The sequence below is a fragment of the Cervus canadensis genome, chromosome 1, assembly GCF_019320065.1.
Source record: "Cervus canadensis isolate Bull #8, Minnesota chromosome 1, ASM1932006v1, whole genome shotgun sequence".
NCBI classification, from domain to species: domain Eukaryota; kingdom Metazoa; phylum Chordata; class Mammalia; order Artiodactyla; family Cervidae; genus Cervus; species Cervus canadensis.
The window spans coordinates 22,942,592-22,968,073 of record NC_057386.1 but is presented as its reverse complement, the minus strand read 5'-3'; the positions used below and the strand labels follow the sequence as shown (position 1 = coordinate 22,968,073).

At 51.9% G+C, this 25,482-nt stretch overlaps 1 protein-coding gene and 2 long non-coding RNA genes across 14 annotated transcripts in view; 1 reads left to right on the top strand and 2 right to left on the bottom strand.

Annotated features, from left to right (window-relative positions):
• The window catches only part of HOXB3 (homeobox B3), a 54,750-nt gene extending 32,715 nt beyond the window's left edge, over positions 1–22,035 (top strand). For 4 of the 9 annotated variants that reach the window (XM_043470476.1, XM_043470471.1, XM_043470506.1 and 1 more), the window contains 3 exons: positions 15,248–15,335; positions 18,251–18,848; positions 19,682–22,035. In XM_043470476.1, the coding sequence (XP_043326411.1) occupies positions 18,401–18,848; positions 19,682–20,520 (1,287 nt within the window). In that variant the 5' untranslated portion in view covers positions 15,248–15,335; positions 18,251–18,400 and the 3' untranslated portion in view covers positions 20,521–22,035. Of the gene's footprint in view, positions 1–821; positions 1,422–2,299; positions 2,317–2,425; positions 2,756–5,857; positions 5,877–6,652; positions 7,267–15,247; positions 15,336–18,250; positions 18,849–19,681 lie in introns of those variants that run through there. The other 5 variants (XM_043470491.1, XM_043470503.1, XM_043470479.1 and 2 more) reach the window with 5 other exon arrangements.
• On the bottom strand, positions 17,100–18,663 carry LOC122442888. Its single transcript, XR_006269821.1, has 2 exons — positions 18,527–18,663; positions 17,100–17,790 (listed from the first exon to the last, which is right to left on the bottom strand). It is a non-coding gene; the product is annotated as an uncharacterized LOC122442888 (long non-coding RNA).
• On the bottom strand, positions 19,789–25,384 carry LOC122442862. 4 transcript variants are annotated; one of them, XR_006269820.1, is made up of 6 exons: positions 24,184–25,384; positions 22,715–22,877; positions 22,447–22,518; positions 20,927–20,985; positions 20,464–20,514; positions 19,789–19,925 (listed from the first exon to the last, which is right to left on the bottom strand). It is a non-coding gene; the product is annotated as an uncharacterized LOC122442862 (long non-coding RNA). The 4 variants fall into 4 exon arrangements; XR_006269817.1 differs by having other exon boundaries at positions 22,447–22,877; XR_006269818.1 differs by lacking the exon at positions 22,715–22,877 and having other exon boundaries at positions 24,184–25,348.
• Positions 25,385–25,482: the final 98 nt, after the last annotated feature.

Sequence of the window (25,482 nt, the reverse complement as noted above, 5' to 3'; positions counted from 1 at the left end):
TAAACTGTTGTGAGCCCTCTATAGGCTCAGGTGACAAAGATCTAGTCACCTGGGTCTTTACAACCTACTTTCTGACACGTGAGGATTACAGATCCACCAAAGGGAAAGGGAAGGCTGGGGTTCCTTCAAAAGGGAATCGAGGGACTTTCCCCCCACCCTCACTGCCAGACCCCCAACCTCTGTAGAGCTGAGCGCGGCCCGGCAGGCTCCCCAGCCCCTTGGGCTCACCTTCTACAATTCTAGCGGCCACCTCTATCCTCGGAACCTTTGGACCGCTCTTCATCCAGTTCGTCGGCACCCCCATGCCCCCTCCTCTTTGCACCCGCCAGGGCAGAGTGGGGTTGCCGGACCAGCCTGTGCTGGCTGCCGCTGGGGCCGCCCCAGCGCCCGTGGTGGGTCTCCCATGGAAGCGGCGGCCCCGGGAGGGGGGTCTGGTTGGAAAGCGGAGTTGGGAAGTTTCCCAGCGTGAGTTGAGCGCTGACGGATTTGTGATCGGCCATAAAACCGGCGCGTTCAGATTCGTAAATCAATCTTGCCTTTCTCACAGTATAAACGTTCGCTTTATCGGCAGCAAGAAAGCTCTCTGCTCGCGCCCCGGCGCTTGTTTATTTGAACATGGACATTCCCAGGATCCGAAGAGTGTGGGCATTTGAACAGAACCTGCCCGGCGTGCCTCCGTGTCACTGGCTTTTCTTTAGCTCGTCCTTAAAATGAATTTACCAGTTTTGAGATTGGTGTCTTCCCATGCTCCCGCATATTCTCTCCTCTCTTCTCTGCTACCCCCGCCCCCGCCCTCTATTTTTCTTTTAGACTTTAGTGGCCTGCTTTTCTTGGGGGGAGGGCAGTTTTAATGGATTTCTCTGGCCAGGACCTTGCAGGGAGTTGCCCTCGCTGGAGCCGGGCGCGCGGCTGAATTCAATACCAGTCTGCGTTTTGTATCTGCACAATCAAAGCCGATCACCCCCCTACAGAGCCCGGGCCAGCCGGCGCCCCACCCGAGCGTTGAGAGCGGTATTCTTAGGGGATCAGGCCGGCCCAGTGCTCGGCCGGGGCGCGCGCCGCCGCTCCTGCTGGACCCAGACACCGTTTCTTCAGGGGTGGTGAGGGCACCTGGGTCCTCAACTTCTCCCCCTCGAGTTGCTTTCGGTTGAGACCCCTCCAGACAAACCGCTGGCCGCTCCTCGGCCCCCTGCCCCCGCCCCAAACCACATCTGTTCTTTCCTGTCGGCCGGCCCATGCGGCTGCCCCAGAGCTGCTGAAGATAAGGCTGGAAGTGTGGGCTGGGCGAGGGGCTCCTTCAGGAATGTCTTCTCTGCTTCCCTTTGCAACCCCATCCTACACCGTGGCCAAAGACTCCGATTCGATTCTGGGACTCTGGTCATATCTGGTCTGCTCCTTCTGGCGCCAAGCTGTATGTGAAGGTTTGGAAGGATGTTTTGTTTTGTTTATACCGAGATGAAGAAGTCTGTGTATGTTTCTCTCTCTAGGCAGAGGGGATGGATTTCTTCTATCAGCACCAGTGTTTAACCCTTCAATATGAAACCCCTCATCTTTTTCCTATTGATCTGTCTCCATTGTCTGCTGATTGGAAGCATGGGGGGTACTAACACCTGGAAAATAGAAACTGGGCTGTCAGGCCAACTTCAAAGCCTCTTTCTTCCCTCTCCTCCCCTCCAGTTCAAACCTCTAGCTATCTTCACTGGTGTGTTGGGGGTGGGGACGGACTGAGGCAGGGTGTGACAGAAGTACCCAGAGATTGAGCACCCACTTCTTTTGTGTAGGAATCTTCTTAGTCCAGGTCTTTGTCTCTAGAGCGTATTCTCAGTAGAATTTGGTTCCATATAACAGTAACAACACAAGGAAAAAAAGTCCCCCTTGTGGTTACTCTCAACTCTGGAAGCTCCCAAGTCATCTCTTCACCCTGTCCCTTTTCTGCCCTTTCAAAAGGTACCACAAAAGATTTTTAAAAAAAGAGAATTAAAGCCAGAAACCCCCTTCTTTATACACATATAATCTGGATCTATGAAATGTTTCTTTTGAAGCTGGTCCCTTTAGAAATTTTGTTGGTCATGTAAGGAAGAGGGGGAGTATGCCCCCACTAAAATACCCTGGGAGTGAGGGCAAAATAGAGTTGGGGAGAATGTTAATGTTAAAGGATGTAGAGAGAGGAACTGGATGCTGAGAAATCCAGGGGCTTGGAGAAGGACTCTGTGCCCATCCCACCCCACCCCCCAGACGCCCCTGCAGACTATTTCTGCACCTTCACAAACTAAGCAGAAGCAGGAGGAGAAGGGAGAGAGAAGTGGTGGGCTGTGGGTAAGTGTGTGTCTGGGGGGGATGCTGGTTAGGAAGTGTAGAAACAGCAGATACAGATATGAATGTGGGAAAGAGAACTGGCTACTATTCCATTGGTGGGTTGGGGGGAACCTATTTCACAGGAAAATTTCTCCTCCTGAAGGGGAAGGTCATAGTGGTCCTTTGAGCCTGAAATCGAAAGACCCCCTTCCCCCTCCTGGTCACGTGATTCATTAAATAATTAATGCCGAGGTTGCAGAATAGATATGTATTCGTCAGGAAAATCACAGGCTCGGTCTCCCTGTTTCTGACGTGCAATTCAACTGTCCTTTGAAAAACAAGCCTGTACCCCGAGAAAAAAAAAAAGAGAGGGGGAGAGAGAGGGAGAGAGAGAGAAAAAGAGAGGGAGGCAGCAATAAAACAGCCCCGCAGCCGGAGCCACACCGCGGGCTGGGGTATTGTAAGTAGAAGGGATTTCTCACTACCTACCGCGTCTTATATGTCCATGTAAATTTATTGTTTGTTATTAATGTTATTGTCGTAAAATGTGACAAATAGCCATCTTCATTTCCTGCCATTTCTCTTCACATGGTGCTCTGTGTGTTTGTACCCATTGAGGCATTGCATAGAGATTTTAGGAATATTCCTCTTCTCTATCTCTCTCTCTCTCTCCCTCTCCCTCTCCTCCAACCTTTTTCTTGATTTATAGCAATATGGGTGTCAGCTTCTCAGCCGGCATGCCAGCCATTGTGTGTGTATGTGTGTGTGTGTGTGTGTGTGTGCGTGAGTGCGCGTCTGCGTGTGTTTGTGAGCGAGTTGTGTTGTTTATGGCCATGTCTTCGATAAATCATTTCTCACAGAAAATGATGTGGAAGCTGGGCTATTTCTGCGGCCGGGAAAGAGTCACTCTCGGAGGCACTTCCTCTCTCTCTGCTCTGCTCCCAGGAGTTGGTTATTTCAGACGATTTACAGTAATATATCAGCAGTTAATATGAAAGCTCTATAGCTGGAGGTCTTAAATTACAGCATCTGTGATTATCAATTAAGGCGAGATTTGTATAAATTTGGTAAACTAGAAATGCCTCATTGGCATATAAACCCAGTCAAAGACCACGACCTAATATAAAAATTATATTTGCGAGCCTGATAACAGCCAACATTCCTGCAGCAGCAGAGAGAGCTTCATTTTTCAGCAGTTCCCCTCCAGGAGTTTGGCTGCTCCGATGTTGCCGGGGGTAAAGAACCCAACTCTGAAGGCAGAAGGAGCCTGGGGGAAAGAGAGGTGGAGGCAGGAGAAGAAATTACTGAAGTTGAAGGCAAAGATGTTTGCAATCCATGGGGACCAAAAAGAAGTCCTCTGCAACTGGAGGGGGCTGAAGGGATTTGGTTATAGTGTTCAAGCTTAACCTATAGGACTGACGTGTATGACAGAGTGTTGAGGGTGGGATAGGAGCTACCCAAGCTGGGGGAGACAATGGAGGCAGAGGCTGAAGGGCAGGGAGGGAAGCTGAAAGCTTTGGCTCCCCACCCTTCTGTCTAACAAAACAAGGAAGTGAATTCACACCCTAGTAGCCTTCCTTCGACCTCCTGAAACAAAGAAAGTTTCCTCAGCGGTGAGGGACTGTGTATTGAGGGCTAAAGGAGGGGAAAGTTCTCTAAGTTTTTCTAGAAGAGAAATGTTTCCAGGTGGTCTCAGAAAGTTGGAGAGCATTTCAGGACACAGGGTGTGTTCCTCTCCATAAGTCCCCATCCAAAGAGGGAGCAAATGGGGTACAGATTGGGAGGGGGAGAGGTCACAGTACCTCCCCATTGGGGAGGGGTCTGCTGGTTGAGAGCAAAGCCAGAGGTGGCTTTTGGGGATGTTATGCACTGCCCCCCGCCCCCAGCCAAAGTTGTTATGGATGAGAGGCAGAGGGAGCCTTGGCCAAGTTCGGTTGGGGCTGCTAGCATCTCCTTCCCTGGCTGGAGCCCGGCCAACTGACTTTATAGCCACTATTATCTGTGATACTTAACTCTGCCTGCTAGTGTAAACCTTTGAGCAGGAAAATTAGAGTGATGCCGCGCCCAGGTGTTAATTATTCATGGCATCAGCTGTGCCTTGGAGCGGCTGCTTAGGCCCCAGTCCACCTAGGAGCTCACTCCCATGCTTTGCTCCAAGTGGGCACTCAGCCCTGTCCTTGTTAACAGACAGCTTTTGGGGTGGATGGTAGGTGAGGCCTCCCAATTTGGGAGTCTGGGTTGAAAAGGGTTTAGTGAGAAGGAGAAGGAGAAGGCCAAGACCCTAGGCTGGGATGAGGTGGGGGCGTTACCTGGTCTTGCTAAAAGGAGCTGGGGAGAGACTGGATTCAAGGGCAGCTTTGACAGGGCTGGAGATCATGGGGAGGTGGGCAGGACTGGAGGAGCAGCAGAGAGACCTGAGGGATAGGGGGCTCAAGACCCTTCAGGCCCCCCATCCTTGGTATTGGAGAAGCCCCCCACCCCTCAATGTGGGAAGCAACTATTTCCTTCTCCCTCACCTGGGAAGTGATGGGGGCAGGGGTAAAAGTGGAGAGGGCGAGTTCACCCTCAATCCAGTGCTTTAGGATTGAGGCTGAAGTCTTAGAATCCCTGAGCCAGGGGGAAGGGAACAGTTGGGTGCTAGTAGCTTCTGAGCTCAGCCTGTTTTGGAGGGTGGGGAATAGCAGAAGAAGGCTGAAGGGTTTGCTCCCTGGGACAGGCCAGAGCCTCGGAGGAGAGCTGAGAGCCAACCTCACAGGCCCTTGCCCCTGTGCTTCCAACTCCCCTTTCTGCTGTCGCCCCCTGTCTCGGTGGAGGCCTGATATCCGCCACCCCCCTTCTTTTCCCCTCCATTCTTTCTGCCCCCTTCAGGTCTTTGTCTTTTCTGGCCCTGGGGATACCCCCTCCTCTTCTCTTCCCTGGGAGACAAAAGCAGGAGAGCATCCCTCTCTACCATTATCTTTTAGTCCGTCTCCAGCCCCTTACTAAATCTCACTGTGTGAGGCCTGATGCCTTCCATCCAGGCATACAGGCCTACCCTCCAGATCAGCAGGTTTGTTGTTTTTTAAACATTTGGTTCATGTAGCCATGAAGTGCCCTGCCTCACACACACACACACTATTGGCTTTTGTGCTGTTCAGGAGATGGGGCAGAATGTATTTGATAGAAGGGGCTTTAGGAAAGCTGCTGATTCTTATCTTTTCCCCAGACTCTGCTGGAGTCCACTTTTGTGTATATAATTATAGTGTTTATCCCTGTGCCTTTACGAAGCTGGGCTGCCAATGCTTTAATGAGCTGAGGAGTTAGATGAGGAGAGAAAGTTAGAAGGAAAAAAGAGAGGGTCCCAGAAAGAGAAGCAGCAGCAGTTTCCCTTTCTGAGGAGGGAGGTCAAGGCAGAGCCCAAGGAGAGGATGACAGGGAGAATGGAGACAAAGGCCACTCAGAGGGGCAGGGAGGCTGTCCTGGCAGAAGGCACTCCCCAACTTGGATAGGCACATACACAAGAGTTAAGTGAGAAGGGAAGTGGAAAGGAAACCACTCACTTTGGCCCCCTTCTCTGTAGAAGATGTCTCCATGGAAGAAAGGTGAGTCCCCCCCACCACCCCCAAGAGGACAGGGCCCTGAGACCAAGGGCTCCACATTGCCCAGAGGCCAGCCTATTAAGCGAGTCCAGAAGTGATTTCTGGAGACACTCCGAAGTTGAAGTCCTTAGCAAAGCCCAATTCAAATTCACTAAAGACAAAGAGAGAAGCAGAGTGTGAGAAGACAAAAAGACTGTGAGAAAGGACAGAGACCACAGAGATGGTTAGAAAAGGCAGAGGGAGAAAGAGAGGGAGGGAGGGGGAGAGAGAGGAGAAAAACAAATAGAGACAAGCAGAGAAAGAGCCCATCCCCTTGGGATGGGCGGCATTGAGGAAAGGACTTTAGGGTCTGGAAGCTCCTCCAGGCTCTCTGTTTTCTCACAGGCAGCTGCCCAAAGCCGAGGCCATCCCAGAGGCAGCATCTCTAGAGTAGGCCCCGGGGGCGCTAAATCAGGTGTGAAGCAGCTGGGGTAGGAACTGGTGTTGGGAATGGCCAAGATGTGTCTTGGGCACTTCAAACTCCTCTTCCACCACCATCTTTAGTGACTTAAAGATTGGAATCTTCCCAAAGAGAATCCCACCTTGGGGTGGGCTGCTGGTTGTGTCAGTCTCTCGCACCGGGACCCTGGGAATCCTTCCTTGGCCTCTTTCCCCCTCCTGCGTTTGGTCTCTTCTTTCCCTCTTCAGGGGCAGGGAGAAGTTGATCTTCCAGCAGCCTGAGAACTTTCCCTTTCACCTCCAATCCACATCTTCTCCCTTGAAGCCCTGGCCAGAACGCATGGATGCTACCCTCCCTAATCTTTCTCCATCTTTCTGGAAAGAAAAGGAAAAAGGGAAAGTTTCCACCAGCCTAAGCAGCTTTAGACAACTCCAGGGAAAATGGAAAACGCAAACCTTGCTCGCCTCTCCAGTCCCTCCCCTGGCCGCCGCTGGGCTCCCCCGTCGCGCCCCCCATGCTCCCGTCCCGTCCTGCTCAGAATGCTCTCCCTTCCCCTCCCTCCTCCGCCGGGCCGGACATATGGAACCCATTTCGCCGGTGACATTGAAGAGCCGCTGCGCGCCCGCCTTCCGCCATGGCGCCCCCGATTCCCCGCGCCCTGGCAGTCGCCGCTCCTCTCGCCAGGCCGCTCGGCCAGCTCACGCCTCGAAGCCTCGACCCCGCTCCGCGCTGGGCCCGCCCGCCTCCCGCAGCCCCACGCGGCCGGCCGCGCGCCGCCTCGAGGGCTGAACAAAGCGGCGGCCGCTGCAGGCGGGCTGGGGGAGTGCTTCCGGGCCTCTCCCCGCGTCGGCCGGCGGGCCGGGATGCTGCCGGCCGCTCAGCCCCCGCTGGCGCCCCGGGACCCGGGCCCGGCCAGCCGCCTGCCGCTCCCCGCGCCCTAGCAGGACCGCACAGGTAGGTGCGGGCTCCGGGCCGGGCTCAGGGTGAGAGCGGGGTGCCCGAGATCCCCGCGCCCCGGTCTGGGAGGACAGTCGGATCGGCGCGAGACAGAGATGGGGGCGAGTTTGAAGAGGCAGTGAGGGCGGGCGGAGGGTGCGGGCCGGTGTGCAGGAATGCGGGGTGTGGACAGGACCCGGCTAGGGCCTGGGGAGCGCTGGGGCTCAGGAAGGGCGGTGGAAGCTGCGGAGTTTTCCAGGGGAATTGGGAGCTTCGGGTTGTGCGGCAAATGTGAGGGGCAGCTGCTGGGGTCGGGGGGCTGGGTCCTGCTCCCAAAGTCCAGCTGCCACCATGGGCAGAGCCTACTAGCACCTCGCGGGTTATTTGAAGCTGAAACTACAAGGGGCTGCGCTAAGGACGGGTGTTAAACTGAGAAGGTAGGAGACGGGGTGATTTATGGCTTCAGAGAAGCTGTGTTTACTCCCTGCCTCCTCTGGAAACCAAAAACCAAACAGAGCAGAGGCGGGAGAAGCCTCTCTCTTTGGAGTGGAAGGCGATGCCAGGTTGATTCGGTGGGATTTATTTTTCCAGATGTGGGGAAATGGTGGGAGCTGTCTCTTGGCAGGGGCAGGATGTGAGATGTAAGGAGAGTGTGCAGGCACACACACGTAGGTCGGGGTCTGTCGGGTACAGCATCGCTTTACAAGGGAGCACACCGGCAGCTACACGGAGACCTGGCGTTCTCAGGTCTGGGTACCCAGGACCTGGTTGCTCTGGGCATTCTCTGTTGCCTCCTGCCCTCTCCATGGGGGAGTGCTCCTGAGCCTGTGCTTTCTTTCCTCCCACAGCCACACACAGCAGTGCCCACTTGGCCTGGTCCCTGGCCCCTCTGTGTCATCTGCCCACGCCGCCTGATCTTCACTTTGAACCTTTAACTTTGCCATGCGAGACTAAGGAATTAGTGAGCACAGCTGGGTTGGGAAGGGGGGTGTGAGAAAAAGGCCTGAAGTGGTAGGGGCTGTTGGTGGTTTGAGGCTGGTGTGGGCTCCACTAGTACTGCTCAAATTCCCCCAAAATCTCTGTTTGGGAGGGGGGCGGGTGAGCACAAAGGGGACCAGAGGAAAGGAGCCATGCAGGATGATGGGGGTGGGAGAAAAATATTTTGACCCCCAGATAGTTATTTCCGCAGGCCAGCCAACCGGTGGCTCTTGCATTTCTGTCCAGACACTGGGCTTTGCCTGGAAATTGTTTTGCATTAAATTTTCTCAGCCGCAGAATTATCTTTCCTCGCCTCCAGCTAAACTTGCATTTTTCCACCAGACACTTGGGCCCCGCACCAATGAAATCTGAGAGGAAGCGGCTGGGCCCTAAGTGGCTGTAATTTAATTGATTTTATCATAAATCATCAACTTGATGAAGAACCCGAGGTTTCAGTGAAGTAAATTGATATTAATGGGAGTTTCTTGAAATGCAAACTCGCTGCATTGTTGGGGCATTTTGAGCTGGGAGGTGGATTACATGTGTCCCAAGAGCAGAGAGCCTGTACCTGGAGCCCAGCACAGCTTTAGGGGGTCGGGAAAAGCTAGCTGCGAGGGGCAGCTGCAGGCAGACCGGTTTCTGTAGGGGAGAAGGCAGAGAATGGAACATTGTTGGGGAGGGAACAGAGGCTGACTCCATGAACCCTGGCTGGTAGTCCTGGGAATGCTGGTCTCCCAGTGGGGGAGGCAGTTGGGGAAGCTGGTAGGTGTGTGGGCAGAGTTGGGGGTCGGGTGAGAAGGCCAGGCTGGTACAATGGGTGCATTGACTCCTGGTTAAAAATTGCCAGGTTGAAGCTTTCCTCCTCTAATTACACAAATTAATTATTTACCACTCAGGTTGCTATGTCTGAAAATAGTACTTTTGATTTGGTGATGAAGGTGGAGAATAACCGACCCCCGACACATAATAGCAGTAAAAATCAGTGCACTAGTCTCTGAGGGGACAGGAGTTGGGTTGGCACTCAGTTGTGGGGGTGTAAGCATTTAAATTCCAAGAGGAAATAGTCTGATTTTGGATGAGATGGTGCCCATTATTATCTGAAATCAGTTTATGACTGCTTATTGTCACTCACTGTTACATCAGTACAAAAGAACCACAAACTGTCAGCTCAAAAGGGAAGATCATTAGCCCAAGCCCTCCCCTCCACACATGTGATCTGGCTTTAGGGATGGGGAAAACTGAGGTCCCGTGAAGTCTCTGCTTCAGATTACACAGCCAATCTGGACCACCTAGAATCCAAGCCTCCTGACTCTCAAACCTATCCTTTATGTATGACTTTAGGCAAGCCACTTCCTGGCTCTGGACCTCAGTTTCTCTCTTTGGCAGTGGCAGCATTGGGCAGGACACTCCCTGAGTTCTTCCAAGTTCTGACCTTGAGTGCTTGGGAGCAACTCCTTTTTGTTGCTCCTGGGGTTCTGTGGGCATCTTGAGTATAAAAGTCACTATGTGCATGCATATTTGCAGTATACATGAAGTTTGTATGTGTCCAGAGGAGTGCATGGTTATTCAGACTGATGCGAGGAAATCACTGGAATCTGGACTATTCCTCCTCCTGAAGGTGTCCTTATTCTCAGCAGAGAAGAAGCCCAAGCCTAGAGCACTGGAGATAGAAGACAGTGGGAGGGGCTAGTTGGCTGGGTTGGGCCGGGATTGGCATTTGGAGGGGAGCTAGGGAAGGAGGGGCTCAGCCTCAGAGAGCAAAGCACTTTCTCTGCCAGGATTCAGAGCTGAGGCTGGAGTTGTTGGGAATACAGCTTTTGAAGTCCCTCCAATGCCAGCCCAGGGACCAAATTATGGTTTCAGAATTTAGATTCTGAGACAGCAGACCACCATCACCACTCCCAGCCTCACTTTGCCCCCTGAGCCTTTGGACACAGGGGACCATGGCATTACACCAGGTCTCCTCCCAGGGAAGCCAGGACAGAAGTCCTGCAAGGTGGATGACCCCTGTCTTCTTGCTCTTATTTTCCATTTCTTCTCCCAACTGGGGAAAAAAAGATAAAATTCAAAAGAAGTGGGGGTTTCTCAGAAGTGGCCTGGCTGTGAGAAGGGAGATTTCTTGTAGGATCAGGGATATGGGGACGCTAGCAGGGGAGGGGAGGCTTCCAGAATGCCTTAGGAAGTGTTGTCAGGGATATGAATTCTGGTGGAAGAAGTGAGAAGAGAGGAGAAACAAATTCATTTTGGGGGCGATTCTGGAAATCAGAGTTCCTGGCCAGATAATCCCAAGAGGAAATGTCTGTTTTTGCCCGAGACTTCTTAAAGTCTCACCCCAAACCCTATTTGAGAGAAATAATAAAAAAAGAAAGGGCCAGGAGGCCCAGATTCTGGGCCTATCCCATTCTGACTTTGGAGTTTTATATTTGGAGGCAGTTCGGGAGGCCTTCCACTGATTGGTCATTAATCCAGTGAGTTATTGTCTGCTAAACAGAGGTCAGTGGGAGAGAGGCATCTGATCTGTCAGGAGAGACCTGCGCAGTCAGTCCCTCACGGCAACTCCCTGGGCCCTATTCCTCCCTTGCCAGCTTCTCTCTTCCTTCCCCAGCAATCTCCCCACACCCCCATCCCCGACCCCAGGCCCCCAGCTGTCCAAGATTCCCCCTCTTGCCTTGCCCACGTTTTGTCTCAACATCCATCCGGAGGGGTGGGGTTTGTCAGGCTGGGACAGAGCTACTAGGTGAGGCGGGACCCCTGATACAGTGGAGCTCATACCCAACTGGTCCGCGGCATAGGGGCGCTGGCTCGGCCTCCTTGCTCACTGAGCAGACTTTGCAAGCCCTTGTGGGAACCTTGTTTTGTCTTCCTCCTTTTCTCGCCCCCACACCTGGGGCTAGGGGAGAGTTCAGCTCGGAATTTACTTCAGTCTCGGCCTTTTTCTTCTTTCGATCTCGGCTTCTACTGAGCCAGGTCTACACCGGCCTCCGCCCAGGCGGGAAATCTTCCTTCCTCTGCCCCTTTGTTCCTACCGACTCAGGCATCTTAGAAAGGTGGTAGTTCGGGATCCAAATACCAAGAGCGATTTGCAGTAGCATTTCCCATTTTACACCCCCCCAGTCTTTGAAATTTTATTAATATTTAAAAGAGATGGAGATTCAGGGGTGTGTGTGTGTGTGTGTGTGTGTGTGTGTGTGTGTGTGTGTGCGCGCGCGCGCTTTTCACGACTCTCCGAGGCCACAAAGTTGGACAGTGAAGCTGGAAGAGTGAGGGACCCAGAACCCAGACAAGGCCAGAAAGAGATTGCTAAATACCTCACCACCCCCAGCCCCCACTCCCAGGTCTTGGCTTCTCAGGGAGCCTGGTGGGCATAGTCAAATTTGGGGCTGGCTGAGCTGGGGGCTAGGCTGGGGCGGGGGTGGGGAAAATCCCTTGGACATCCCACAGCCGATACCAGAAATCGATTTTAAAGGAACTAGCCAGTTTGTCCTTATTGAGAGGAGAATTTTCGTTTGTTCTTTGATGATTTTTTGGGCGCAGAGGGAAACAGATATCTCCAATGGCCTCCAAGGATGGGCCCCCCAGTGATTGCTCAGGGAGATTTTAAGGGCCCGGTATCCTGGTACTGGGTATGGATTAGGAGTGGGGGAGTGAGTGGTCTAGCTCTGGGGAAACAGGAAAGAATGTCTATGAAGGGGGGGCATTTTCTCTGATTTTTGCCTTTATTATTAATTTCTAAGGTTTCTGTGTCTTAATCTCTTAAATTAAAAAAAAATATTTCTCTCTCTCTCACACTCACATACACAGACACACACATACACATACGGTAAGTTGCCCAAATTTCCCCGCTTGAAATCCAGGAAGAGATTGTTCCCTCTCCTCTCTCTAGTCTCCCCCTAAATTAGGACTTCACTATCAGGGATGATAAATCCCTCTCTCTTCCTTTTCTAGACCTCAAAGTCTTCCCTCCAACCCCGCTGGTGATTCCCACCCCAAGTTTCCTGCCCAGGCTCCTCACTGCCCCACTCTGTCCCCTGAAATTTGGAAGGTCTCTAGCCTGCAGAGGTACCTCAGACGGAAAGGCTGCCCTTGAGCTGCTGTTCTACCATTCATCCTCCATCCTCCCAGCCCCCAAAAGGGGCTATCTGCCAGCCAGAAATCTCCGGAAAGGAATAATAAGGTCCAGAAGGAAACCAAACTGGGATCTAATTGTGTCTCAAGCATTTGGAAGGGGCTTTGCTCTCAGAATTACTTAAGAAGTCCTTACTCTTATTTCCTACTGTATTTGGGGGTGCATGTCCTCTGAAAATTTGCTCCAGGTTAGCTTGCTTTCTCCCAGCCCTCTTTTTCACTCCCACTCCACTGCACTTCACCTCCTTGTGTAGCCAGAAGGGACCACAAGAATCCACGCTCAGAGCGGGGAGGGGTCCACTGCTGTGTCTGGAAAACTCCTCTGCCCTCGGCTTAGCTCCAGGCTGATCCTCTTGTAGGCCCGCAACTGACTGGATGTCCCTGGGTTCTCCCTTTATTCATTGGGGCGAAGCCGTGCAGGTCCCACAAGTGACCAGGTCCCCCTCTTCTCTTAATTTCACAATGACTCTCTCTCTCTAGTGGCAGTAACAGCTAGAAGAGTTGGAGGGTCTCAGGTACATTCTTGACTTTTTAGGACTTAAAAAAGATCCAAAAGGTGCTGGTCTCTTAAACCTCTAGAAGCCTCGGTGAGTGAATCACTGACCCACCAGGCCTAGGGCTACATAAAGTCCAATCCAACAGGTCTCTAACCAGGGTCTGGAGATCTCACGACAGACTCTTTGTAGCCTTGACTGTTTTCTCTGAGGGTCCTGGCTTGAGCCCCAGCAGTGGGTCCAGCTTGGGTATTTTCTTTTCTTGATACTACTAATAAACATAGAAAAATGGCTTCCACTTTCCATCTTCACCTCCCCACCCCCCTCAGCCACCAACTCTCTAGGCAGGCATTAGGATCCTAGGGACCTCACAGTAGGAGATTCTTCAACCGGTTCCTTGCTGGAGGTTAGGAAGGCCAGAGTCCCCCCTCTCCACTCCAATTCAGCAGGGCCCCAGGAAACTGGCTGTTCCAGCCCATGAAGTAAGCCTGACTTAGTGGGCCTGAAGAAGTGGGGACTGGAGGAGGCCAGGGGCCACACCTTATGAGAGTAGACAGTAGGACCCTTTCTCAGCCCAAAGCAAAGCCAGTGAGTGGGGAGCTATGGGGTGTGAGGGAAGCTTCGCCAGACACCGACACCCTCTCCTGGAAGGGAGACAATAGCTGGAAACCATCTCTCACCTTTGTTCTCCCAGTCCCTTCTCTCCTGGTCCATCCAGATGGGAAAAAGCAAAAGCCAAGGATTGTAACTAGGACGTCACAGGGTAGTAGCTGGCTCTGTCTATGCAGAGTTAAGAGAACAAGATTTCCAAGCTGCCTTCGTAGAAGAGAGAAACTGCTGGACTTCTATTTTATCCTCTAAGCCCGGAGTCAGCAGTTCTGCCAAGTTGCAAACACTCCTGCTTTTGGAAAAGTCCTGGTGCTTTTTTTGTCTTTTTCTTCCACCAGGAACGGCTCTTCCCCACCCCCGCCCCAAATCTGCAGACACCTACATTCTTGCCTCCTGTCTTCCTCCTACAGGCCTCCTAGCCTTTCCCTGCCCTTCTAAAACACACTCTAAGACAACTTGAGCTTTTGTAGTTTTCCTCACTTGTTTCAAGAGTCCTACATCTTGCAGAGCTAAGAGAAGTAAACAGATTTGTTCTGAACAATAATAATAATAAAAATAACTATCCTTTATCTCTTTTGCCAGTGCATTTAAAATTAAGCCATTTTGCTGGCTCTTCGAATCTTCTTAGAAGTACAAATGTCCTTATCACCTCTTAGCTCCTTCTGCCTATCCGGAGGTGAGAATCTTAACAGAAACTTTTTCGTGAAGTTGTTACAGCCTCTCTATTGCCAGCAGTGTCTGGAACTCAAGCTAAACACAAGGTCTTCCTTTTGTTACTCTCTCCTCAACCCCCCTCCCCTCCAAGATGGTCTGGATTTTTGAAGTAATCACTCACCGCTTGTTGTCTGTTCTCAAAAATGGGAGGGGGCTTTGGAAAAGAAAGGTCTGGTCCCCCCACCCCAGGTTGGAAACTGGGCCAGGAGATTTGCCGGGAGAGAGGAGTAGAGGGTGTGGGGGAGAGAAGAAACAGACTGCTGAGACTCAGCAACCAGTCCCGCAAGAGTGAAACTACTTAAAAAAAAAAAAAAGTCCTAGTGTTCCCACTGCAAATGAATGCAGAGGGGCACCCAGGAACCATCCCCCCACCCCCACAAGGCCAGGGCCTCCCAAGCTACTTCTCGGCTTAGACAGAATGGTTTACTAGTGGTGGTGGGGAGCTATGAACTCCACCAGCTTTGCCTTGTCTTTTTGCGCTCCTCTTCCTCCCCCACCAAAATCTGAATTTAAAAATTTACCTGTCCTTAAAAAACAAAAACTTAAAAGCTCTACCTTCTTTGCTTTCTCACTCTTTTTTTTAAACTGGGGGGGGGGCGTTCAAAATGCCCCCCTCCCCCATTACCACCATCACCTTCCTTCCTTATCAGGCATCTAAGCTTGCTAAAGGGGGAGAGGTGGGGGTGTGTGTGAGCTTGTGTGTGTGTGTGTGTGTGTGTGTGAGAGTGTGTGTGTCTGTGTGGTTTTTTTCCCTGTGCAAAAGCAGAGGCCATTGTTACGGAGAGTAGGGCGTACCAGTCTTATAGGGCAACCGCACTGTGGTGGCTTGGCCGCGCCGGAGCCTGGAGCTGGATTCTCGGCGAGCTGAGCCGCCCGAGCACCTTTCGGTCTTCTATTTTTTTCCCCGCTCCCCTACCCCCTCCCTCCTGCGCACCCCCGCTCCTAAGCCGAGTGAATTGAAGCGGACGCCGAGCGGCTCCTCCGGCCGGTCTGCCCCTCGGGCTCCCCAGCCGGGGTGGCTATTGGGGAGGGGGGCGACGCCGCTTTAAACAGTGGTCTTTTTTTCCTTTGCCTTCAAGGAGGGGAGATTTCTCGCCTGCCGCTCGCGCTGGGGCTCGATGTGAATATATATTATGTCTGCCTGTTCTCCCCTCGTCGGTGGCTAAGGTAAGCTGGACTGAAATAGGCTATCAGTTTGTGAATGGCGGAGAGTATGTCTCAATGATTTATGGCCCATATGACTCCAATCTCGGTTCAAGAAGAGTTCACAAGCTTTAAGCTTCCTTCCACGCAGCGACTCTCTCTCTCTCTCTCCCTCTCTCTCTCCCTCCCTCCCTCTCTCCCTCTCCCTCTCTCTTCCTGCTTCTCTCCTTTTCTCTTCTCTTTTCTTTCAGCAGCCAGATCTGGACTGAATTTTTGCCCGGCTGCTAAGAAGAGCCTAACCTTTTTCTCTCTTCCTTTTTTGTTCTATTTCTCTTCTATGGTTTTGTTTTTTGTTTTTTTTTAAAGTCCTGGAAGGTGGCCTAGCCCCTCTCCCTGGTCTTCCCAGCTATTGTTACTCTCCCAAGCTTTTGGGGGGGGGTTGCTTGGAAAGGTGGGTTTCTTGGGGTGGCTCACCGCCCTTCTCCAGCGAGACCCTGGGGGGAAGCCGGGAGCCACCGTCTCCTTCCCTCCCTCCCTCTCTCCCGAGAAACCATATGGAGCCTGGATTTTTTCAACATGGAGGCAAGGGAAATAGACGTGTTTGGCTTGGTAGAACTGCACGCCACCCCCCTTTTCCTGGATCCCCAGATCTCGGATCTCCTCGGCATCTCTCCCTCTTCTCGCTGTCCCATCAGCTGGGCCTCTGTGTGCGCCCTCCGGCCGGCCGGGCCTGGCAAAGTCCCGGTGTGGAGTTGCTAAGGCGCCTTTTAATTTAGTTACCTTCCGCGCCCAAACTTGCTGCTGCCCTAGGGCTGGTCCTCGGCTGGGTGTGCTTGGAACCTGCCGCCGCTAACGGTTTCTGCGTCCTGAACGCTTTCTGCTCGCCTCCTTGGGCCAACATAGCTTGTCGCCAGGCACCATGGCAGCAGCAGCCGAGACAGCCCGGCGGCGACAGCGGCAGCCAGGGACTAACTCCATCCACAAACCTTCCCGGCCCTTTCTCGCCGCCGGTGGAGCCTCCATTCTTTCCTATCACGTCTCTAGCTTCTTGCTTCCCACACTCGCCTGGCCTCGTTCCTGCGATGGTTTGTGAGTTCATTGCAGGGGGAGCGACAGGAATTTCGGCCCCAGGCGTCTAGTCAAATTATTGTTTTATTATAACTATCATCATCATCATCATCATTACTGCTGTAACAATCATTTAGACTAAATAAAGCCAGGGCCCAGCCAGCCAACCCCCTCCAACGTTTTTATTTCATTCTCTTATCTATTAATAACAAACTCAACTGATGCCTGTTAATTAATTCCCCCTTCAACCAGGGCTGCTCCGAAGCTAATTTTGGTTAAGTCATCAGAGGCTAATGGTAATAATAATAAAGGGATTGGGTCAGCCTGGTCAATTGAACTCCAGTTCTCCTCCCTGGAAGGACCTGCTGCTTTGCAGACCCCTGTATGTTTCCCAGAAACAAATTCTTCCCAGAAACCAATCGGAACTCAGAGTTACCCGGCTCCCTTTTGAGTATAAATCTGTGCCATTAAGAAGGGGATTTATGTGTGGGAGGGATTTCCATCACCTGGACTCCCTTTTTATTTTATTTTCCTATTTTTAGTTTTTCTTGGAGTTGACCAGCTGGGCTGAATGAGATTTAACTAGTCCAAACTCATATGTCAGAAGAGAGGGTCAATCTAAAGATTCTATGAAAAGTGATGGTGAGGAGTTGAGAAGACAGATTTGGTGAGCTTGGGGGGATGCAGTCAGAAGTTTCGGAAGAAATACACAAAATCCTGTGACAGCTTGAACCTTTATTTTCCAGCACACTTTTAAAAGCCTGCATTAAACTAATGATTTTTTTTTTGTCCTCAAAGAACTTCAGTAAACAGAGGCACCCGGTTTCCAGCCCAGATAATATTGCTTAGATTGCTTTGTTTACTTTCTTTTTTCTTAGGGAAAAAAATTCTGTTTTAGAAAACACTTTCCCATCTCATTATAGAAAAGTCCAGCAGTTACCCAGTTTCTTTCTTCTTTTCTTCTTTTGGAAAAATCAAAGGAAGCAGACTGTCAAGGAAAGGGGTGGGTAAAAAAAAATTATGCCTGATGAAAAAAGAGAGTGGGGGAAGATCTAGCCAAATGGTCACAGCACCAACCAGTCCCACCAAAGAAACAATCCTGTTCCATTTGGGGGCCCCATGGGGGCCGCTGGCTGTGGGATCCCAGACTTGGTTAGCAAACACTCAGACTGGAGGTGGTGGTACCTGCAGCAAAGACCATGGAGGTGGCTCAGTTCCACTGGCTCTGGAGGTTAAAAATCTTCAGGAAGTTTTGGGTCAGGCTGCTGCTGCTTGAGGTGGGAGGGTAAGGAGAGGCTCCCTCACACCAGAAGGTTCCCTGCTCAACTTGCTTCTTCCTGCTGCCTCTTCCAGCGATCCTCAGCCTCAGGTTTTTTTTCTCCAGGTTAGACTCTGCTTGGATGAAAGGAACCTAGATGGAGGCAAAGGCAGGAGGCCTGTCAGCTCAGAGGAGGGTGTTGATGATGCTTTTATTTTGGAGTCCCCCCCCCTTGAGCCACCCTATCCCAGAGTTGGGGGGGGGGGCGCGGGTGTAGGGAGAGGGAAGAGGAGAGGTCAGGGGCTAGTAGGCAGGCAGGAGAGAAGCCGTGGCCCTTGCCATAGTAAGATTCTATATCCAGGCAGTTCCCAAAGGAGTGGAGTCCTTATTTTTTTAAGTGAAGATGAAAACTGATGGGCTTTTTCTTTTAAAATTATAAAGCACTGATATAAGAAAAATCCATTTCAGGCCAAGCAAGTGGCCTCAGCATCTGCTGTGAAGATGTTGGGTGGGGGAGAAGAAAAACCCTATTGATGTCAGTTCCCTTTTCAGTTCCTAAGATGGATTCGAGCCCCAGTCCTCTTCTCCCCGTGTCTCTTCTCTCACCCCGCAGGTCAACCGCTACGAACAGATCCCGGGAGGAGGGGGGCAGAAAGGGGGGGGGGGTCCGGCGTGCCACGTGACCCCCAGGGGTGCCAATGTCCGGTCGTGAGGGTATCAGGCCCTTGCAAGTTGCCACCCACCACCAGGGCCTCGCCCAGCGATGCAGAAAGCCACCTACTACGACAACACCGCCGCCGCACTCTTCGGAGGCTACCCCTCATACCCTGGCAGCAATGGCTTCGGCTACGACGGTCCCCCTCAGCCCCCCTTCCAGGCCGCCACGCACCTGGAAAGTGACTACCAGCGCTCAGCGTGCTCGCTGCAGTCCCTGGGCAACGCCGCCCCGCACGCCAAGAGCAAAGAACTCAACGGCAGCTGCATGAGGCCGGGCCTGGTCTCGGAGCCCCTGCCGGCCCCGTCCGGCTCGCCTCCGCCCAGCGCCGCACCTACCAGTACCACTAGCAACAGCAGTAACGGGGGCGGGCCCAGCAAAAGCGGCCCCCCCAAGTGCGGTGCCGGCTCCAACTCCACCCTCACCAAACAGATATTCCCCTGGATGAAAGAGTCGAGGCAAACGTCCAAGCTGAAAAACAGCTCCCCTGGCACAGGTACCGGCTCCTCTGGCTTCGTCGTCGTCAGCTTTTGTCCCGGCCAGGAATGTCACTGTTATTCTAGCACCCAGCCCCTAGGCGCCCCCGCGGCGGCAGCAGCTGCGGCGCATTTCCCGTACCCCGCCACCACCTGGCGACCCCTGACCCCGCCAGCACCCTCTTCCTCCTGCCCCCCCTCCACCTGAACTTCTGAGAGGTCCAGAAGGCCAGGTGCTCGGCCTCAGCCCTTTGCAAGGCCGCAGAGTCACTAGACGCTGCCAGTAGACGCAGAGTCGTCAACGATTGATTATTAAGTATTACTACTGTGGGTATTAATCACAATCGCTCGGGCGGCCCGCGGTCCTGGCCTCCAGGCACGGCAGCCTCTTCGCCCCCCATTTCCGTGCCCTGCCCAGAATGTCCAGACTCCCCCAGGGGCTCTCCTCAAGCACCTGTCTGGGCCACAGGACTGGGCGGGGTGGAGGGCGGAGGAGTGTCTTCTACACCTGGAACTAGGGATAAGGGGGGAGAAAGCATGTGCGAGAAAATCCAGCCCTAAATAAATGGCCATGCGGCTCTGTCTGCGTGACATGATCAAATTTTCATAAGCTGGGGCAGTGAGAGGAGAACAGGTCTCTTAATAAATGCCACTATTATAGAGTGTCCGCTAATGCGGCGGGTGGGGGCGGGGGACGGTGGAGAGGAGGAGGCGGGGACGCGAAGGGGAGGGCGGCGGGGGCTCCGAGTCCAGGCCTGGATTTATTAAGAAACGATGCATTCAATTTCGGCGTGTTCAGTAATTATCTTTTATTTCATTTTCTCCCCTCCCCACCCCTCCCCCTCGGGTCCAGCGGAAGGCTGCGGCAGCGGCGGCGGCGGAGGAGGCGGAGGCGGCAGTGGCGGCAGCGGGGGCGGCGGCGGGGGAGGGGACAAGAGCCCCCCCGGGTCTGCGGCCTCCAAGCGGGCGCGGACGGCGTACACGAGCGCGCAGCTGGTGGAGCTGGAGAAGGAGTTCCACTTCAACCGCTACCTGTGCCGGCCGCGCCGCGTGGAGATGGCCAACCTGCTGAACCTCAGCGAGCGGCAGATCAAGATCTGGTTCCAGAACCGGCGCATGAAATACAAGAAGGACCAGAAGGCCAAAGGCCTGGCCTCGTCTTCGGGGGGCCCCTCCCCCGCCGGCAGCCCCTCGCAGCCCATGCAGTCCACGGCCGGCTTCATGAACGCCTTGCACTCCATGACCCCCAGCTATGAGAGCCCGTCCCCGCCCGCCTTCGGCAAAGCCCACCAGAATGCCTATGCGCTGCCCTCCAACTACCAGCCCCCCCTCAAAGGCTGCGGCGCCCCGCAGAAGTATCCCCAGACCCCGGCGCCCGATTACGAGCCTCACGTCCTCCAAACCAACGGGGGCGCCTACGGGACGCCCACCATGCAGGGCAGCCCCGTGTACGTGGGCGGGGGCGGCTACGCGGATCCGTTGCCGCCCCCTGCCGGCCCCTCCCTCTACGGCCTCAACCACCTTTCCCACCACCCCTCGGGGAACCTGGACTACAACGGGGCGCCCCCTATGGCCCCCAGCCAGCACCACGGACCCTGCGACCCCCACCCCACCTACACAGACCTCTCCTCTCACCATGCGCCTCCTCCTCAGGGTAGAATCCAAGAAGCGCCCAAGTTAACACACCTGTGATGGGAGAGGGAGGGCTGAGGGGCAGGTCCTGGGGTGGAGGAGACCCAGGAGGGGCGGGGGCTGTGGAGTTGTGGGGTGCAGTCGGGAGGTCTGAAAGAGGAGGCAGGGAGATGGCAGCCAGGCTTCCCGGGAAGAAAGGGCTTGGAGCTCCTTCCCCTCCCCCTGGCCTGAGAGGTTGCTTTTTAAGTCCTGCAGCTCTTGTTTAGTCTGCCTGCCAACCCATTGGAAAGGAATCTACAGCAGATTGGAGATGACCCCATCAACCCTAGGCCTCCAGCAATATCCAGTTGGAATTCCACCCTAGGGAGTCGGGTAGAGGAAGAGGAGATAGGGAAACAGGCAAAGAAGCACATTTTAAAAAACAGACAAGATGGCTAGGCCATCACCAGCCAACCAACCAACTTACCTTCCTTCTATGTGGTTAATTCCCCCAAATCTTGATATTTTTTTTTCCTGGCAATTCTCCTTTAAAAAAAAATTTAAATACATTTCAAAACCAAGGGCACAAAGCATGTCCCCCTCCCACTTTCCTGAATCCTCAGATTTCTTCCCATGATAGGAGAAGGTTGATTGGGCACTCCCTCCATTTCTAGTCCCATATTTTTCTCCTCTAGGACACTAATATCTATACCCCACCCCTATCAATTACAGTCTTCAGAGGGCTCAGGGATGGTGAGAGATCCTGAAAGAGCTGTCTATATTATAAATATATATATATATATATTTTTTCTTTTATGGCAAAGCTGGGAGGTGAGGGCAGGCAAATTGTCAGGACTAAAGTTTTGCCCATTCTGCTGCCTCCCATCTCAGCTCCAGGTCCATCCCCCCCTCTCCACAGAAAGCAGTCGGTGACACGAGGTTCTACACTTTTCTTTTCTTCTGTTGCTCTCTTGACTTAACGTGAAAACAGGGTATATTTTGACAAACTGTCCCAGGCGGGGGCTGCAGCTGGGCCTGAGTGCCTTGCTCAACCCTGGACAGGACACTTTTGTTGCACTTAGAGTTTACATTTTAATGGATATAAAAACAACTGTGAGAGATGCCTGGGCCTGCAGGAGTCCAGCATTGCTCAAAAAAACGTGTGTTCTAGTGAACATTTTCATATATATTTATTGGTTATAGCTTGTTAAAATATTTTCTTTTTTTGTATTATTTATCCCCCTACATTATGTATTTATATGAGGGAAAAAGGAAAAAAATTGTACTTTTTTTTTTTTAGTATTTACTTGTTATAAAGGACGTTGTGTTCCCTGTCATGTAAAACCAGCTATTTTAGTTATTGTACTCTAGAAAAAAGCTATAGATTTATGTTAAACTTGTACTTATGAGCAATTGTAATTAGTTCTAAAAGGCATGAACTCAGCTCCTAATTGTCACTGTATAGTCCTGAATTTGTAGAATTAGAGTTAATTCCCTCTTGGAACTTTCTTTGTTCTTCTGTAGTTACTTTTTTTCCTTACTTAAAAGGGTTGTCTGTCATATAATTCTTGAATAAACTTTCTGTTATCAATTTTATCTTGTCTTGGTGGTCCAATTTAGATAGCAGAGCAGCAGGCTGCTGACTGCCAGATTTCCCCAAGGGAAGAAGAATGGTGAAGACCCTATCCTGGCCTTTTTATGATCCCCTGCTCAGGGCCCTACCTCGCCCCATCTGTGTCTCAGGTTTATTTGGTTTTTCTCACACAAGCTTGGAACATTCTGCCAACTTCTTTAGTTAAGATTTAAGTAACAAGTTTGGGGCAAAGAGAGACTAGGGGACTCTCTCTAGGTCTTTTCTGTTTGGCTTCTTCGCCTCTCAATTTTTTCTCATTGATTGACCTTTTGTCTTTTTGCTTCTTTGGCCACAACCTCCTCGCTGTCCCCCCGCCCGCCCCCCCCCCCCCCATCAACAACAACAGAAATCTGGCCCATCACTGCTTCTTCAACCTAAACTTCACAGTTCTCTTCCGGAGCTACAAAGAAGTCGTCACGTGACCCGAAGCCCAACCACCATTGGGTCTAAAATGAAAACAAAGGAAAATGATTAATCTTAAAAAAAAAAATTCTGAGGCCTAGACTTCTCAGGTCAAACCTTAAAACTAAAGTGAAATTAAATCACTAAATAAAATTCAGGGCGGAGGGAGAGGAGGCCTGCTTGATTTCCCCTGCCAGGGTAAGGGGAGGACGGTGGGAGAAGCTATGGATCCAAGCGTACATAAAATGGTCCCCAGGCTAATGTGCCGCTCTGTTTCCACGATCCTTGGGAAAACTTCATTTCTTAGTCGTGGTTCCATAAAAGTTTTATCACATTGGAGCGAGGATAGAGAGGGTCTGTCAAAGATGAAATGTCACCGCCGCGTCGCTGGAGCCGATAAGAGCTAGGAGACAGGAAAGCTGAAATATGGAGCTAATTCGTTGAAAGAGAAGCGATGGCTGCTTGCTGAAGAGTTGCATAATTCTAATTGTAAGCGATGCTCTCGCATTGCTTAATTAGGAGCATATATTTGGTGGTAGAGATGGTGGGGGTGGGGGGACATGTCGGTGAGAATCGTTCTAGGCCCTCAGCCTTAAAGCCAGGGCTGATTTTCATTTTTATGTTGTATCCTGGCAGTCCAAGGTTAGTAATTATAGCCTTTATACAACAATAAATAACAATAAAAAAGCAACCTGAATTCTACACCCCGCCCCCCACACCACCACCAAGTAGGGTTTTAACTGGACTAGGCTCATCCAAGCAGCAAGCAATTTAGCATTGGGTCAGGCTATAATTTAAAGGCATAAGAGCGTGCAAAGTTTGATTGGGATCAAATAACGCTCAAGGGTTTTTCTTTTCTATCTTTCTCTCTTCCTCGTCCCTGAATAACATTTTCTGAATGATGTAACTAGATGAAGCGCCATGTTTGGCTCTGGATGTAGAGTGGACTGATTATTTATCTAGCAGGAGAGAGGCAGGCCAAGTCAGAAAGTTTAACTTGAGTTTGAAAAACAGAGCCTTGGCTTGAAACTGGAATTGCAAACAAGAAAAATAAGGGCCACCTTGGCTTGGTGTCCCCCTCCCTTCTCTCTTAGAGATTTCAGCCCCTAGCTAAGCAGCCAAAGTCGAGGGGAAAATATCTGTACAGTAGGATTCACAGCACAACAGGGGGGCGGGGAAGTGGCGACTCTGGGAAGGAAGGTTCTCTTGGCCCCTTTTAACACCCAAGTTTTCTGCTGTTCTCTAATCTGGCCGTAAAATCTGTCAGCAGGGTTAGAGAGAGCCGTATTTCCTGCAGGGACAGCCGGAGTTGTTGCGGAGAGAATCGCTCAACCCTGCAGCCAGCTGGAGAGGCTGTGAAAAAACTTCCAGGGCTTCTCAAGGGGGTGGCCGGAGGGAGACCCCTCTCAGGCCTCCCTGCACAACCTACAGACAACTACTCTTCTGTGCCTACTCCCCACTTCCATCCCATCCTCACCTCCAAGTGACAAAAATTATTTTCTTTGGAGCCGAGCTGGACACAACGGTCTCTGGCTAGTTTGCTAGTTTCCCTTGGATCTGAGCCCTCCAGAGTCTGCAGCCCCTGTCCCTGCAGCCCCCACGTCCAGCTCCCCCTTTTTCCTCCTGGCTCTCCTCCACCCCCTCCCTTCTCCTCAGATTTCTCTGTCCTTTTTAAACACTCACCCCCACCCACACGGATGAATACTTACCACCACCCACGCGGCTGTTACACTGTCAGAAAGTTTCTAGTTCCAGCTCCCAGCCGAGTTGCCATTTCTCTGCTAACCAGCCTTCTCCTTCTTGCTCAGCGGCAGTGAGCAAGGAGGGGGAGGGGAGGCCGGAGCCGTGGGAGTTCTGCAGAAAAACTTTCCACCCAACCCAGCGCCTTTCCTCTGTCCCCATTTCCCATCTGTTTCCCTGCTCTCCCAGAATCACCTTTCTCTTTTGCTAATACCCCCCACCTCCAAGCCTTTTAAAGGGATGGGGAATTTCGGCTGTTCCCTCTTCTTTCCCAAAGAGCCAAATTCTTTGATGCCATCGGAGGGAGCTGTCAGGAGGCTAAGATTGATCGCCTCATCTCCTCTCGGTCCCTCTGACCCACTTATTTAAAAATCTTACCCCAGATCGACTTTTCATTTTCTGCTTTGAGATCTAGTTCCCCACCAATTGCTTGGGGCCGTGAGTCTTGTACCCATTCCCGCCAGTAAATTACAGCACTCCCTAAAGTTCATACTCTCTTTAACTTCTGAAAAGAAATAAAAACAATTTCCCCAGGGGCTAGAAATGAGATATCATCTCTGATCATTATTTTTGCACCCCCTTCATGTTCAGAGAATTCTATCTTGTCGGGGATATTCATTTATACATACATACAATGACAAAAATGGCAAGGGCATTCCTGTGGGGGGGAGTACCCCCTCCTAATACATTGACCTGAGGTTTGAGAGTTCTTTAAGTCAAATTGGGGGCTACCTTGGTTCTTGATTCTTGTTCCTGTTTCTGGATATAGATGCAGACACAGGCTTGAGACTTGAGAGGGTGCATATGTATCTTAGACCCTGTCTGCTGGGGTGTCATAGAGGAGCCCGATACCTCCAGGTGAGGAGGTAGGTAGACAGGGGCAGGGGCAGTGCTGCAAATGCTGGGCAGAGAAGGGAACTGAGACTTCACAGCTCCACAGGCCAGAGGCCCAAAAGGGCTCCTCACTATCTATCTCACTCCTCTGTGTCAGCCTAGGAGTGCTTGTCGATTTTCTAAGATTTATCTGTTGCTTTTGGGGGGTGGGTTGGGGATAGTGATGCTGATGATTGTAAATCTCTTCTCTTCCTTATTGCACTGTAACACAGACCTTTCCCAAAGGGGAAAACCTCTTTCTACTACCTCTTCCTCCCATATTGAGATCCTCACTCAGCTTTTTTTTTTTCAGGGAGGGGGCAGGGAATGCTGCTGGCCTTATAAAGAAAGCTTTACTCTATTAAAAATATTTGAAAAAGAGGAAGGCTTCTCCC